The sequence below is a fragment of the Cherax quadricarinatus genome, chromosome 26 (assembly GCF_038502225.1).
Source record: "Cherax quadricarinatus isolate ZL_2023a chromosome 26, ASM3850222v1, whole genome shotgun sequence".
Classification (NCBI taxonomy): domain Eukaryota; kingdom Metazoa; phylum Arthropoda; class Malacostraca; order Decapoda; family Parastacidae; genus Cherax; species Cherax quadricarinatus.
Window position 1 is genome coordinate 38623922 of NC_091317.1, and position 16423 is coordinate 38640344.

General features: G+C 39.8%; 1 protein-coding gene across 1 annotated transcript in view; it reads left to right on the forward strand.

The window, feature by feature from the left end:
• HPS1 (Hermansky-Pudlak syndrome 1 protein) overlaps positions 1-16423 on the forward strand; it is a 107616-nt gene that overhangs the window by 41199 nt on the left and 49994 nt on the right. Inside the window, exons 4-5 of the mRNA XM_070088942.1 lie at positions 7098-7343; positions 8011-8243. Coding sequence (XP_069945043.1) covers positions 7098-7343; positions 8011-8243 — 479 coding nt within the window. The remainder of the gene's footprint in view (positions 1-7097; positions 7344-8010; positions 8244-16423) is intronic.

Here is a 16423-nt window from a genome sequence, read left to right on the forward strand (position 1 = left end):
ACATGCCAGCTGGTGGGTCTAATATACATTCACAAATATGGTGATATTATTTATACAATTATTACAATATTGCATAAAAGTAAATCTTCCATTTTATGGTTTGAATAAAAATTCATTATATGAATAAAAAATCAAAATGGAATTCATTTGTAAAGCATAAAAACATAACTAATAAACAGAGGAAATGTTAGTTTAGTGCCAGTAATGCCTGCATTGTTTATTCTGGACCCTATTTTGAAATTGGAATATTTTGAACTTTGCACTAAATTGGCCAAATTACCAATTTCCGATCACATTCTTTTGTAGTTGAAACAGTTGATTTGGCGATTTCTTGTGCTCAATCGATAGAATAAAAGTAATACTACTGAAATAACTAAGAATTTGGTTGACTGGAATAATGTAATTGGCCTAAAATGGGAGTCAAAGTCGGCAAAATCGCCGATGCGTAAATATCGCTGACAAAAATTTGCGAGAGCATAATTCTGTCAGTTTTCCACCAAATTTCGTACTTTTTGTTTTCTTACCTTCAGAAAAAGATTCTCTACCATTTCATAAGAAAAAATAACAAAACTATTTTTTGAAAATTCTTGGACACTTTGAAATTTGGCCTCTGGACCCTGAAAGGGTTAATCTTAAGTTAATCTTAAGCTTTCCTGAAATGCGCTTCATTTATTATAAAGGGGCTTTTGGCATGTTCACCAAATTGTTACACTCCTTTGTGCAAACATATATCATGCTAAAATAAACTTGTTATTGTTATAACTTACTTTTTTTAATGTTAAGAGTTCTTGTTATCATATTAAAATTACTCCAAATACAATATCTGTGTATTCATGTTCTGTAAATCACAACTTTTTTCCAACTCTTTCCTTTTCTTATTTGATATTTGCAAAAAATATTATACATTTTTACTTCCATTTTTTTTTTTTTCAACAAGTCGGCCGTCTCCCACCAAGGCAGGGTGACCCAAGAAAGAAAGAAAATCCCCAAAAAGAAAATACTTTCATCATCATTCAACACTTTCACCACACTCACACATTATCACTGTTTTTGCAGAGGTGCTCAGAATACAACAGTTTAGAAGCATACACATAAAAAGATACACAACATATCCCTCCAAACTGCCAATATCCCAAACCCCTCCTTTAAAGTGCAGGCATTGTACTTCCCATTTCCAGGACTCAAGTCCGACTATATGAAAATAACCAGTTTCCCTGAATCCCTTCACTAAATATTACCCTGCTCACACTCCAACAGATCGTCAGGTCCCAAGTACCATTCGTCTCCATTCACTCCTATCTAACACGCTCATGCACGCTTGCTGGAAGTCCAAGCCCCTTGCCCACAAAACCTCCTTTACCCCCTCTCTCCAACCCTTTCGAGGACGACCCCTACCCCGCCTTCCTTCCCCTATAGATTTATATGCTTTCCATGTCATTCTACTTTGATCCATTCTCTCTAAATTACCAAACCACCTCAACAACCCCTCTTCTGCTCTCTGACTAATACTTTTATTAACTCCACACCTTTTCCTAATTTCCACACTCTGAATTTTCAGCATAATATTTACACCACACATTGCCCTTAAACAGGACATCTCCACTGCCTCCAACCGTCTCCTCGCTGCTGCATTTACCACCCAAGCTTCACACCAATATAAGAGTGTTGGTACTACTATACTGTACTTTCATACATTCCCTTCTTTGCCTCCATAGATAACGTTTTTTGACTCCACATATACCTCAACGCACCACTCACCTTTTTTCCCTCATCAATTCTATGATTAACCTCATCCTTCATAAATCCATCCGCCGACACGTCAACTCCCAAGTATCTGAAAACATTCACTTCTTCCATACTCCTCCTCCCCAATTTGATATCCAATTTTTCTTTATCTAAATCATTTGATACCCTCATCACCTTACTCTTTTCTATGTTCACTTTCAACTTTCTACCTTTACACACATTCCCAAACTCATCCACTAACCTTTGCAATTTTTCTTTAGAATCTCCCATAAGCACAGTATCATCAGCAAAAAGTAACTGTGTCAATTCCCATTTTGAATTTGATTCCCCAAAATTTAATCCCACCCCTCTCCCGAACACCCAAGCATTTACTTCCTTTACAACCCCATCTATAAATATATTAAACAACCATGGTGACATTACACATCCCTGTCTAAGACCTACTTTTACCGGGAAGTAGTCTCTCTCTCTTCTACACACCCTAACCAGAGCCTCACTATCCTCATAAAAACTCTTTACAGCATTTAATAACTTACCACCTATTCCATACACTTGCAACATCTGCCACATTGCTCCTCTATCCACTCTATCATATGCCTTTTCTAAATCCATAAATGCAATAAAAACTTCCCTACCTTTATCTAAATACTGTTCACATATATGCTTCAATGTAAACACTTGATCTACACATCCCCTACCCACTCTGAAACCTCCTTGCTCATCCGCAATCCTACATTCTGTCTTACCTCTAATTCTTTCAATTATAACCCTACCGTACACTTTTCCTGGTATACTCAGTAAACTTATTCCTCTATAATTTTTACAGTCTCTTTTGTCCCCTTTCCCTTTATATAAAGGGACTATACATGCTCTCCGCCAATCCCTAGGTACCTTCCCCTCTTTCATACATTTATTAAACAAAAGTACCAACCACTCCAACACTATATCCCCCCCTACTTTTAACATTTCTGTCATGATCCCATCAGTTCCAGCTGCTTTACCCCCTTTCATTTTACGTAATGCCTCACGTACCTCCCCCACACTTACATTCTGCTCTTCTTCACTCCTAAAAGATGGTATACCTCCCTGACCAGTGCATGAAATTACTGCCTCTGTTTCTTCCTTAACATTTAAAAGTTCCTCAAAATATTCTCGCCATCTACCTAATACCTCCATCTCCCCATCTACTAACTCCCCTACTCTGTTTTTAACTGACAAATCCATACCTTCCCTAGGCTTTCTCAACTTGTCTAACTCACTCCAAAATTTTTTCTTATTTTCATTAAAATTTCTTGACAGTGCCTCTCCCACTCTATCATCTGCTCTCCTTTTGCACTCTCTCACCACTCTCTTTACCTCTCTTTTACTCTCCATATACTCTGCTCTTCTTATAACACTTCTGCTTTGTAAAAACCTCTCATAAGCTACCTTTTTCTCTTTTATCACACCCTTTACTTCATCATTCCACCAATCATTCCTCTTTCCTCCTGCCCCCACCCTCCTATAACCACAGACTTCTGCCCCACATTCTAATACTGCATTTTTAAAACTATTCGAACCCTCTTCAACCCCCCCACTACTCATCTTTGCACTAGCCCACCTTTCTGCCAATACAGTGGACCCCCGCATACCGTTGGCCTTACATAACGTTAAATCCGCATATCGATACATTTTATCGCTAAGATTTTGCCTCGCATACCGCTAAAAAACCTGCTCAACGCTGTTCGTCCGAGACGCGTCTAATGTGCGGCCTTAGCCAGCCTCACATGTTCCGCCGGTGGCATTGTTTACCAGCCAGCCTCCGCGGTAACATCCAAGCATACAATCGGAACATTTCGTATTATTACAGTGTTTTTGGTGATTTTATCTGCAAAATAAGTGACCATGGGCCCCAAGAAAGCTTCTAGTGCCAACCCTACAGGAATAAGGGTGAGAATTACTATAGAGATGAAGAAAGAGATCATTGATAAGTATGAAAGTGGAGTGCGTGTCTCCGAGCTGGCCAGGTTGTATAATAAACCCCAATCAACCATTGCTACTATTGTGGGCAACAAAAAGGCAATCAAGGAAGCTGTTCTTGCCAAAGGTTCAACTGTGTTTTCAAAACAGAGATCGCAAGTGATGGAAGATGTTGAGAGACTCTTACTGGTGTGGATAAATGAAAAACAGATAGCAGGAGATAGCATCTCTCAAGTGATCATAAGTGAAAAGGCTAGGAAGTTGCATGAGGATTTAATTAAAAAAATGCCTGCAACTAGTGATGATGTGAGTGAATTTAAGGCCAGCAAAGGCTGGTTTGAGAGATTTAAGAAGCGTAGTGGCATACATAGTGTGATAAGGCATGGTGAGGCTGCCAGTTCGGACCACAAAGCAGCTGAAAAATATGTGCAGGAATTCAAGGAGTACATAGACAGTGAAGGACTGAAACCTGAACAAGTGTTTAATTGTGATGAAACAGGCCTGTTTTGGAAGAATATGCCAAGCAGGACCTACATTACTCAGGAGGAAAAGGCACTCCCAGGACATAAGCCTATGAAAGACAGGCTTACTCTGTTGATGTGTTCCAATGCTAGTGGTGATTGCAAAGTGAAGCCTTTATTAGTGTATCACTCAGAAACTCCCAGAGCATTCAGGCAAAAGAATATCCTCAAGGCTAATTTGTGTGTGCTGTGGAGGGCAAACAGTAAGGCATGGGTCACTAGGGACTTTTTCTATGACTGGTTACACCATGCATTTGCCCCCAATGTGAAAGATTACCTAACTGAAAAGAAATTAGACCTTAAGTGCCTCCTGGTGTTAGACAATGCCCCTGGTCATCCTACAGACGTGGCAGAGCGACTTTATGGGGACATGAGCTTCATTAAGGTGAAGTTTTTGCCTCCTAATACCACTCCTCTCCTGCAGCCTATGGACCAGCAGGTTATTGCAAACTTCAAAAAACTGTACACAAAAGCTCTGTTTGAAAGGTGCTTTGTAGTGACCTCAGAAACTCAACTGACTCTAAGAGAGTTTTGGAGAGAGCACTTTAATATCCTCAATTGTATAAACCTTATAGGTAAGGCTTGGGAGGGAGTGACTAAGAGGACCTTGAACTCTGCTTGGAAGAAACTGTGGCCAGAATGTGTAGACCAAAGGGATTTTGAAGGGTTTGAGGCTAACCCTAGGAATCCTATGCCAGTTAAGGAATCAATTGTGGCATTGGGGAAGTCCTTGGGGTTGGGGGTTAGTGGGGATGATGTGGAAGAGTTGGTGGAGGAGGACAATGAAGAACTAACCACTGATGAGCTGCTAGATCAACTTCAACAGCAAGAGGCCAGACCTGAGGAAACTGGTTCGGATGAGGGGAGAGAGAAATTGAAGAAGTTGCCTACTACAAAGATTAAGGAAATCTGTGCAGTGTGGCTGAAAGTGCAAACCTTTATGGATGAAAATCACTCTCACACAGCTATTGCAAGCCATGCTGGTGACTATTACACTGACAATGTTGTGAAACACTTTAGGGAAGTCATAAAGGAACGAGAGGTACAGGCCACTATGGACAGATATGTTGTGCGACAGAAGTCCAGTGACTCTGAAGCTGGTCCTAGTGGCATTAAAAGAAGAAGGGAAGTAACCCCAGAAAAGGACTTAACACCTCAAGTCTTAATGGAAGGGGATTCCCCTTCTAAACACTAAGACTCTCTCCTCCTCCCATCCCATCAATCATCACCAGATCTTCAATAGAGGTAAGTGTCATGTAATTGTGCATGCCTTTTTCAGTTTGTGTGTATTAAAATTAATATTTTCATGTGGTAAAAATGTTTTTTTTTCATACTTTGGGGTGTGTTGCACGGATTAATTTGATTTCCATTATTTCTTATGGGGAAAGTTCATTCGCATAACGATAATTTCGCATAACAATGAGCTCTCATGAACGGATTAATATCGTTATGCGGGGGTCCACTGTAGTCGCTTATATCTCACCCGAACTTCCTCCTCCCTTAGTTTATACACTTTCACCTCCCTCTTACTTGTTGTTGCCACCTTCCTCTTTTCTCATCTACCTCTTACTCTTACTGTAGCTACAACTAAATAATGATCCGATATATCAGTTGCCCCTCTATAAACATGTACATCCTGGAGCCTACCCATCAACCTTTTATCCACCAATACATAATCTAATAAACTACTTTCATTATGTGCTATATCATACCTTGTATATTTATTTATCCTCTTTTTCATAAAATATGTATTACTTATTACCAAATTTCTTTCTACACATAGCTCAATTAAAGGCTCCCCATATACATTTACCCCTGGCACCCCAAATTTACCTACTACTCCCTCCATAACATTTTTACCCACTTTAGCATTGAAATCCCCAACCACCATTACTCTCACACTTGATTCAAAACTCCCCACACATTCACTCAACATTTCCCAAAATCTCTCTCTCTCCTCTACACATCTCTCTTCTCCAGGTGCATACACACTTATTATAACCCACTTTTCACATCCAATCTTTATTTTACTCCACATAGTCCTTGAATTAATACATTTATAGTCCCTCTTTTCCTGCCATAGCTTATCCTTCAACATTATTGCTACTCCTTCTTTAGCTCTAACTCTATCTGAAACCCCTGACCTAATCCCATTTATTCGTCTCCATTGAAACTCTCCCACCCCCTTCAGCTTTGTTTCACTTAAAGCCAGGACATCCAGCTTCTTCTCATTCATAACATCCACAATCATCTCTTTCTTATCATTTGCACAACATCCACGCATATTCAGACTTCCCACTTTGACAATTTTCTTCTTATTCTTTTTAGTAATCTTTACAGGAAAAGGGGTTACTAGCCCATTGTATAATATAATTGTATAATTATATAATAATATAATAATTTTTATTTTGACATGGGAAGTACAATGCCTGCACTCTAAAGGAGGGGTTTGGGATATTGGCAGTTTGGAGGGATATGTTGTGTATCTTTATAGGTGTATGCTTCTAAACTGTTGTGTTCTGAGCATCTCTGCAAAAACAGTGATTATGTGTGAGTTAGGCAAAAGGGTTGAATGATGATGAAAGTATTTTCTTTTTGGGGATTTTCTTTCTTGTTTGGGTCACCCTGCCTCGGTGGGAGAAGCCCGACTTGTAAAAAAAAAAAAAAAAAAAAAATGGTTGATACATGATACATGGTTGATACATTTGATATTTTCTCTTAGAAAATTGTAGTGAAAATGTTAAATATTGCTCATGTTTATTATATCTGTATCTGTGGAGAGAAAGTGATAACAAGTGCATATATTATTATTGATAATTATCTTATAGTTTATTTTCATTTACTATACTATTGGTTTATCTTTTTTTCCAGACTGAAGAAGAGTGAAGAGAAGAGTACTTTGCTCAATGGTTTGCTGGAGGTATGGCAGACTTTATATGCAAAAGAGCAGAGTTATTTAGTGGAAGCAGTTGAAAGGTTGGTTGTTAATGCTGAGCTTTCTGCTGCAGCTGTCAAGGCCTTGGCTGCTGTGCTTGACAAACTCAAACCTGCCAACAATCTCACTCCATGCCATGCTCTGTTCTTTGTCAGAAATAAGTTGCTGGCATTATATTCAAGGTAAGTTTTCTACAGTTTTATATTGACTAGTAAATATATAATAATTTTTTCAGTTGCAGTACATGTACAAATTTAATGAAGATAACTTGGGTCTTTTATTTTATGATTACCTGAATAGGAGAAGGTTAAAAGACATTTTGAAAATAAATGAAGATTTTGAAAAGTACAGTATTAATGTCAGGTGGATGGGATGAGTAGTAAAGCACAATGATACTGAATGAAGAGATATAAAGAATAACTACACTAACCTGTTTAACCCTTAAACTGTCCAAACGTAGATCTATGTTTGCTCGCGTAGCACTCCGAATGTAGATCTACGTTTTTTTAAATGCTTTCAAATGGAGAAAATCAAGGTCGGAGTGCTACGCACGCAAATGTAAATCTAAGTTTGGACAGTTTAAGGGTTAGGTAAGGGTTATGGATATAACTATAGAAAAGGTTGATTCAAAAACATCGTGTTGATCGAGAAATTTAACGGTGTTGTAAAATTAAGTTATGTGGACAGTGTTTATATTAGCCACTCCTGCATAGTATGCATAAGTCTTACAAAATTGGATGTATTTATTGTGGAAATGTTGATTAACAAGTGGGTGATATTTAAAGTTCTTTTTAATAGTGTGGAAAGCTTGCATAATTTGTGAAATTAAATACATTTTATTATTCACAGTCGAAGTGCTCAGGAACTGAGTGCATCTGATGTTCTGTTTCTGAACATGTTGGTTGAAGCAAGCCAAGTGAAAGATGCTGACTTTATGGAAGACATCAGTCTCAAGAAGACTCCTGAGACTCCTGATGAGAAGAAGGAAGATGATGGTATTGAGTTGGACAGTAGTGATTCTGGGGAGTTTTATAGTATTCCTACCACACCGTCGCTTGGCAGGAATAACGGCCGCGTAGATGGTTAGTTTATTGATGTACTTCTCTTTCCATGATAGATTTACACAAAATACAATTTACACAGCAGAAAGGGATATAAAGTTAGTCATTGTGAGCATCCTGGTTGACTAGAATGATATGCAACATTGTCTAAAATGTGTTGCAGTGTCAGTCAGGTCTTCAGTGAAATAACTTTCTCTTTCATGTCACAAATGGCATCCTAAAGTTTATTGGAAAGATTAAGTAAGGAGTTAGTCTGTCAGTGTGGTCCTAGTTTGTATTTAAATGATTTGGATCAGGCATATTTAATATTTCTCTCTCTTATGTTTGTTTTCAACTTGTATACAGTGTGCTAAAGCGAACAGTTATTTTGCATTTTAGAGCACTTCGTTATTATTTATTACTCGGATTAAAGCTGACTAGTAACAGTTACATCTACCTTCCCACATCCTTTCTAACTGGCTTTAGACTTTTTTCCTCAGTCTTCTTCATTTTATGTAAATTTTAGTAACATTACAGAGCATTGCTACATATCCACAGTAACTTTTCACATAATATCTAATTGGTTCAAAAATATGCATTCCAACTGACAGTGATGTCAACAAGCTGACCAGATTTGATTAAAAGAGGACTGCTCGGCATACCAAACATCAACCCTGCTGCCAGACGTACAACCAGCCAGGCGACGTTTACCACCAACTTACAGTAGCTGCACCTTCACATCATCTTCATCAGTGTTCACATGGGAAGGAAACAGGAGGAAAAATTCCAAGTCAAGCACCAAAGCACCAAGGACACCATTACCACTCATGTCATGAGGATGCCTTCGCATCATCCACCACCCTCACCACTGCCCGGGGCGACAAAACAACAACAACAACAATCATGGTGGACGATCCCAAGTCATTCCCAGGATTTAGCCAACATTCGTCACCCACTTCTCACCTCCTAGCTGACTGCACCCCATCAACCATGACAAACACGCAAGACCTCTTCACCCCCAACTGATGGCATTGCCTACAGCTTATAAGCATCCCCAGGTATGGCACTGGTGCACAACAACACACCATTCAGAAGATTTTACAAGAAAATTATATCCTCTAACTACAAAATGAAACCTATGAAAAAAGGATTATAGACTTTAGAATGCTCTCTAGTAACCCATAACTCAAGGATCATTGGACTGGAAACAAAACTAACAAACTTAACAGTGAAGACTGAATGGTGCTGGGTGGAGCAGTGATGGTGGTGGGTGTAGTAGTGATGGTGGACGGAGTAGTGATAATGGTGGGTGGAGTAGTGGTGTGGTAGTGGTGGGTGGAGTAGTGGTGTGGTAGTGGTGGGTGGAGTAGTGGTGTGGTAGTGGTGGGTGGAGTAGTGGTGTGGTAGTGGTGGGTGGAGTAGTGGTGTGGTAGTGGTGGGTGGAGTAGTGGTGTGGTAGTGGTGGGTGGAGTAGTGATGGTGGTCAGTGGAGTAGTGATGGTGGTCAGTGGAGTAGTGATAATGGTGGGTGGAGTAGATATGGTGGTGGGTAGAGTAGTGATGGTGGTGGGTGGAGTAGTGATGGTGGTGGGTGGAGTAGTGATAATGGTGGATGGAGTAGATATGGTGGTGGGAGTAGTGATGGTGGTGGATGGAGTAGTGATAATGGTGGGTGGAGTAGTGAAGGTGGTGAGTGGAGCAGTGATAGATGTGGGTAGAATAGTGAAAGTGGTGGGTGGAGTAGTGAAAGTGGTGGGTGGAGTAGTGATATTGGTGGGTGGAGTAGTGATGGTGGTGGGTGGAGTAGTGATGATGGTGGGTGGAATAGTGGTGGTGGTGGGTGGAGTAGTGAAGGTGGTGGGTAGAGTAGTGAAGGTGGTGGGTGGAGCAGTGATGGTGGTGGGTGGAATAGTGGTGGTGGTGGGTGGAGTAGTGAAGGTGGTGGGTAGAGTAGTGAAGGTGGTGGGTGGAGCAGTGATGGTGGTGGGTAGAGTAGTGAAAGTGGTGGGTGGAGTAGTGAAGAGTGTAGCAGTAAGTTAAGTAATTAAGAATATTTCTGCCTATCTTGGGGTGGTTTTTTGGAGGCTGGAGCGGATTAATGGCATTTCAATTAATTTTAATGAGGAAAATTGACTTGATATACGAGCAAATTGAGTTATGAGCTTGGTCACGGAATGAATTAAACTCGTAAGTCAAGGTACCACTGTAGTACTATTTCTAATATATGTTGTTTTTACTATATTGCTTTTCAGTTTATATTAATCAGCAATACCAGGTGCTAAAGCAGGTGCTAATGAAGGTGCTCAAGCAGGTGCTGAAGTGTTACCTTTTTAAGTTTAGTTTACTATGAATGAAAGGGGGTAAGGCAGCCGGGATTGATGGGATAAAGATAGAAATATTAAAAGCAGGTGGGGATATAGTTTTGGAGTGGTTGGTGCAATTATTTAATAAATGTATGGAAGAGGGTAAGGTACCTAGGGATTGGCAGAGAGCATGCATAGTTCCTTTGTATAAAGGCAAAGGGGATAAAAGAGAGTGCAAAAATTATAGGGGGATAAGTCTGTTGAGTATACCTGGTAAAGTGTATGGTAGAGTTATTATTGAAAGAATTAAGAGTAAGACGGAGAATAGGATAGCAGATGAACAAGGAGGCTTTAGGAAAAGTAGGGGGTGTGTGGACCAGGTGTTTACAGTGAAACATATAAGTGAACAGTATTTAGATAAGGCTAAAGAGGTCTTTGTGGTATTTATGGATTTGGAAAAGGCGTATGACAGGGTGGATAGGGGGGCAATGTGGCAGATGTTGCAGGTGTATGGTGTAGGAGGTAGGTTACTGAAAGCAGTGAAGAGTTTTTACGAGGATAGTGAGGCTCAAGTTAGAGTATGTAGGAAAGAGGGAAATTATTTCCCAGTAAAAGTAGGCCTTAGACAAGGATGTGTGATGTCACTGTGGTTGTTTAATATATTTATAGATGGGGTTGTAAGAGAAGTAAATGCGAGGGTCTTGGCAAGAGGCGTGAAGTTAAAAGATAAAGAATCACACATAAAGTGGGAGTTGTCACAGTTGCTCTTTGCTGATGACAATGTGCTCTTGGGAGATTCTGAAGAGAAGTTGCAGAGATTGGTGGATGAATTTGGTAGGGTGTGCAAAAGAAGAAAATTGAAAGTGAATACAGGAAAGAGTAAGGTTATGAGGATAACAAAAAGATTAGGTGATGAAAGACTGGATATCAGATTGGAGGGAGAGAGTATGGAGGAGGTGAATGTATTCAGATATTTGGGAGTGGACGTGTCAGCGGATGGGTCTATGAAAGATGAGGTGAATCATAGAATTGATGAGGGGAAAAGGGTGAGTGGTGCACTTAGGAGTCTGTGGAGACAAAGAACTTTGTCCTTGGAGGCAAAGAGGGGAATGTATGAGAGTATAGTTTTACCAACGCTCCTATATGGGTGTGAAGCATGGGTGATGAATGTTGCAGCGAGGAGAAGTCTGGAGGCAGTGGAGATGTCATGTCTGATGGCAATGTGTGGTGTGAATATAATGCAGAGAATTCGTAGTTTGGAAGTTAGGAGGAGGTGCGGGATTACCAAAACTGTTGTCCAGAGGGCTGAGGAAGGGTTGTTGAGGTGGTTCGGACATGTAGAGAGAATGGAGTGAAACAGAATGACTTCAAGAGTGTATCAGTCTGTAGTGGAAGGAAGGCGGGGTAGGGGTCAGCCTAGGAAAGGTTGGAGGGAGGGGGTAAAGGAGGTTTTGTGTGCGAGGGGCTTGGACTTTCAGCAGGTATGCGTGAGCGTGTTTGATAGGAGTGAATGGAGACAAATGGTTTTTAATACTTGACGTGCTGTTGGAGTGTGAGCAAAGTAACATTTATGAAGGGGTTCAGGGAAACTGGCAGGCCGGACTTGAGTCCTGGAGATGGGAAGTACAGTGTCTGCACTCTGAAGGAGGGGTGTTAATGTTGCAGTTTAAAAACTGTAGTGTAAAGCACCCTTCTGGCAAGACAGTGATGGAGTGAATGATGGTGAAAGTTTTTCTTTTTTGGGCCACCCTACCTTGGTGGGAATCGGCCAGTGTGATAATAAAAAATAAATAAATTTACTATACTCGGTAACTCATTCTTTTTCCTTTTAATTAAGTTTCAATTCATATATTCATTCTTCATAGTTGTTAGTAATTGCTTTTCAATTTATTATTTTTTTACAGCTTATACCTTAGTTGCTTTTATTTGATACTTAGCTACATTCTCCATTACTCTTATGAATGCAAATATTGATCCTGATATTAACCTCTTTTTAAACAGCACAAATAATCCTAACACTAATTGCCATTACTACATAGCCAGTCAGGCTAAAGCTGTACTCAGTGCTAACAAGAACATAATGGTATTCACTTACAATATCAGATCATTGAGTAAACACCATGTTGACCTCCTTGTGTTTCTTAACTTTGTAAATGTTAACATATCCTTTATCATTCTCACTGAAACCTGGCTCATCCATGATTTAACAGACATCTTTGTCTTACCTGGTTACACAGCCATACACAATTGCAGGCCTGATCAATCAGGAGGAGGTACTGCTACCTTCTATTTTAATGAACGAAAATGTATTAAATCTACTTGCTCCAGGGATGAATATTGTGAATATATATTTGCCAGATTCACATCCAAAATCCTAAAAAAAAAAACCATAGCAGTTGGAGTAGTCTACAGACTACCTCACACTAAAACTTACACATTTAGTGACAACTTAAGAAACATGATAACTGACTCAGAGATGAATAAACATCACCTTTTACTTGCTGGTGACTTTAGTATAAACCTCATCCAAACAGCTGACCCCCATGTAACTGATTTCACAAACATTATGAGCAACTGCTTGCTACTACCATCTATAACTAAACCAACAAGAATCACAGAGACGAGTGCCTCATTACTTGATTATATCTGGACCAATACCATATCCCAACTAAAAGCAGACATAATCACAGACAACACTGTGGACCACTACCCAACTTTTCTCATAACCAACTTAGGTAGACTGCCTTAGGACATGACTAATGTCTCTTTTTGACTACACGATGAGTCATCAGTAAATAATTTTATTACTGCCTTACGTAACACTGACTAGCCATGATATTGATGAATGTGTCAAAATATTTCTTCACAAAACCCCTAACTTCTATAATAAACATTGTTCAATGAAAATGAAGCAGATCTCAGCAAAGTGACTAAATAGCCCATGGCTTACGAATACAGTAGACCCCTAGTTTTCATAATTAATCCATTCCAGAGAGAGTGACTAAACCCGAATCTGACGAATTCCGAATTAATTTTCCCCATAAGAAATAATGGAAATCCAATTAATCTGTTTCAAACACCCAAAAGTGTTAAAAAAAATGTTTTCTACATGAAATATACATTTACCTATACAGAAAACAATGATACATGAAGAATAAAACAATAATAACATCACACTTACCTTTATTGAAGACATGGTGATGTATGGAAGACGGGAGGAGGGGAGAGGATGGAGGAGTTTACAATTGTTTGGAAGGGGAATTCCCTTCCATAAAGACTTCAGGTACAAAGTCCTTATCCTGGGTTACTTTTTTTTTTTTGTTTTTTAATGCCACTAGAAGCCCTGTCGCTCAAAAAAGTGTTCCAGAGAGGTCTGTTTCTGGCGTATGTTAGGAATTGTGTTGGAAGACAGGACAAGTGAGTCCTTCAATATGACACTAATATCAGCTCTACAGCTTATTTATCTAGCACAATTCATCTAATATGATATAATAAACAATATTAATAGCATAGAAACATGATATATGCTCTAGAATGAATAAAATATGGCATTAAGAATGTCACAAATGGTGGTGTGTTGTTTGTTGTTGGGTGTATAAGAGCCACTGAAAGATAAGCCTTACATAAGATAAGATTTCTTTGGATTTTTAACCCCGGAGGGTTAGCCACCCAGGATAACTCAAGAAAGTCAGTGCGTCATTGAGGACTGCCTAACTTATTTCCATTGGGGTCCTTAATCTTGTCCCCCAGGATGCGACCCACACCAATCGACTAACACCCAGGTACCTATTTGCCGCTAGGTGAACATGACAACAGGTGTAAGGAAACATGTCAAAATATTTTCACCCGCCGGGAATCGAACCCGGGCCCTCCGTGTGTGAAGCAAGAGCTTTAGCCACCAGGCCACCAGGCCATAGTGGTGGTGAAGGTGGCAGCAGAGGCAGTGGTGTTAGTCAGTAGCCCTATATACCTCCAGCAACAATGGAGGAGTCAGTTTTATGCTGACATTTTTCTATCGATTAATCGCTTAACTTACTTGCTACACCGTTAATGCTGCACTTTATCGCTGGCTGGTGCTATAGCCTTTATTGACTCCTGCTGCTTTATTATCGTACATATTGAAGAATCGCTGAAAAAGGCACAGTCTCCCCTCTCTCTCAGCCCTTTACCAAAGGACTGGCTGGCACTAGGAACTTTCTTTTGGCCCATAGTTGTTTATTTAGCAGTTGCAAGCACTAAAGAGAACAGAATAATACAAAATATATCGTATGAACATGTGGGATCGTCCTCATTGGCTGATAAACAATGGCACACTGGCTGTAACTGGTGTGTTGGACCTCTCGGGCCACGCAGACGTGTTCGCGACGAATGACTAATACCGAGTTCAGTGATGATCACTGAGCCAATATTTTGATGAAAAAATGTTACTTATTCCGAATATTATGAATTCCAATGACGACGTAATCTAGGGGTCCACTGTAGTATACTTAAATCCATCGATAAAAAAATCTATATGAAAAACAATTCAGACAGGGCCTAATAACAAAAGAACTAACCAAACGATACACTTCAATACTTACTAATCTATTACAAAAGTCCAAACAAATGTACATATTATGTAAACAGATTTAATGAAATAAAAGGTAATATGAAAAAGACCTGGAAAACCCTATCTGAAATTTTGGAATCTAGAAAACTGTCTAGAAACAGAGAGATGAACTTAATGAAACCAGACGAATCACACATACAGCCTATAGACACTGCCAACAAACTTAATGGCGTCTTTTTTACAATAGGATTGAAACTAGCAAGCAAAATCCCAAATGCAAATACAGTAGGGCCCCGCTTTACGGCACTTCACCTTACGGCGTTCAGCTAATATGGCGATTTCAAATTATGACCAAAACTTGCTATATGACTCTTGGTCTTTCTAATTCGGCGCGCCTCACCCGGTTTGTATACATTCTCCATGAACACATCTATTGTGTCTGGAAACTTTACAAAATTTTAAGTGCTTTAAAGTTATTGCATACAGTAGACCGTCGTTTAACACGGTAGTTACGTTCCTGAAAATGTTGTGGTAGTTAAAACCATGTTAGACAAACTGAAGAACTTATGGGAAAAATAGGGTTACATTCCTGGGAGTCGCCAAAAAGCCAACTTTTATATTAGACCAACAGATCTTACAAAAGCCACTGTCCACTTAGCAACTCCGCCTGCTTCTACCTCTGATGCTAAACCTCCATGCCACTGTATGTCTGAACTCACTTTATACACCACTCAACATTCTCCTAAGGAAATGATTGCTCAGGAACTCGTCAGCTCTCTCGAGGATGGGACTGCTAAATTCACCTGTACTGCCGAATACGAAACTACCATTGGTGAATTACTCAACATCCTTAAGGATCCTGAGACAAACCCCTACTACTTGTTTAAACTACACCGTCTCCCAAGATCGAAGTTCAACTCTCTCCAATCTGGGACAATAATTTAACAAGCCTTCCGTCAGCCCTGCAGACTGTCCTGATGGCTGCCTTCTGGAACTTCCCTGACTCTTCTGCCGCCGCCTTCACCACCCCCTCCTTGGGAGCCAAGTACCGACGTCCTTCATTCCTCCCCATCCCAGCCTGCAGTACATTTGTACCACATGCACCAAAGTGGTTGGGCCACTTGCCTTTTTTCTCCTCCTCCCTCCCATCCTTTTCCAGTATTTTCATCCTTCTTCCTTCCCATCTTATGACTCCTCTGGTCGTCTTCCAGATTGATCTTACAAAAATAAAAGTGAATATGTAATTGTAGTTCATTGTTGTGATGTATTATGTTGTTTTTACTGCTTAAGATTACGAATGCAACAGAAATAATAGTATTTCTTATCTTAAATTGTGGGTGCTGGTGTTTGTGGATTATTGTGGAGAGTAG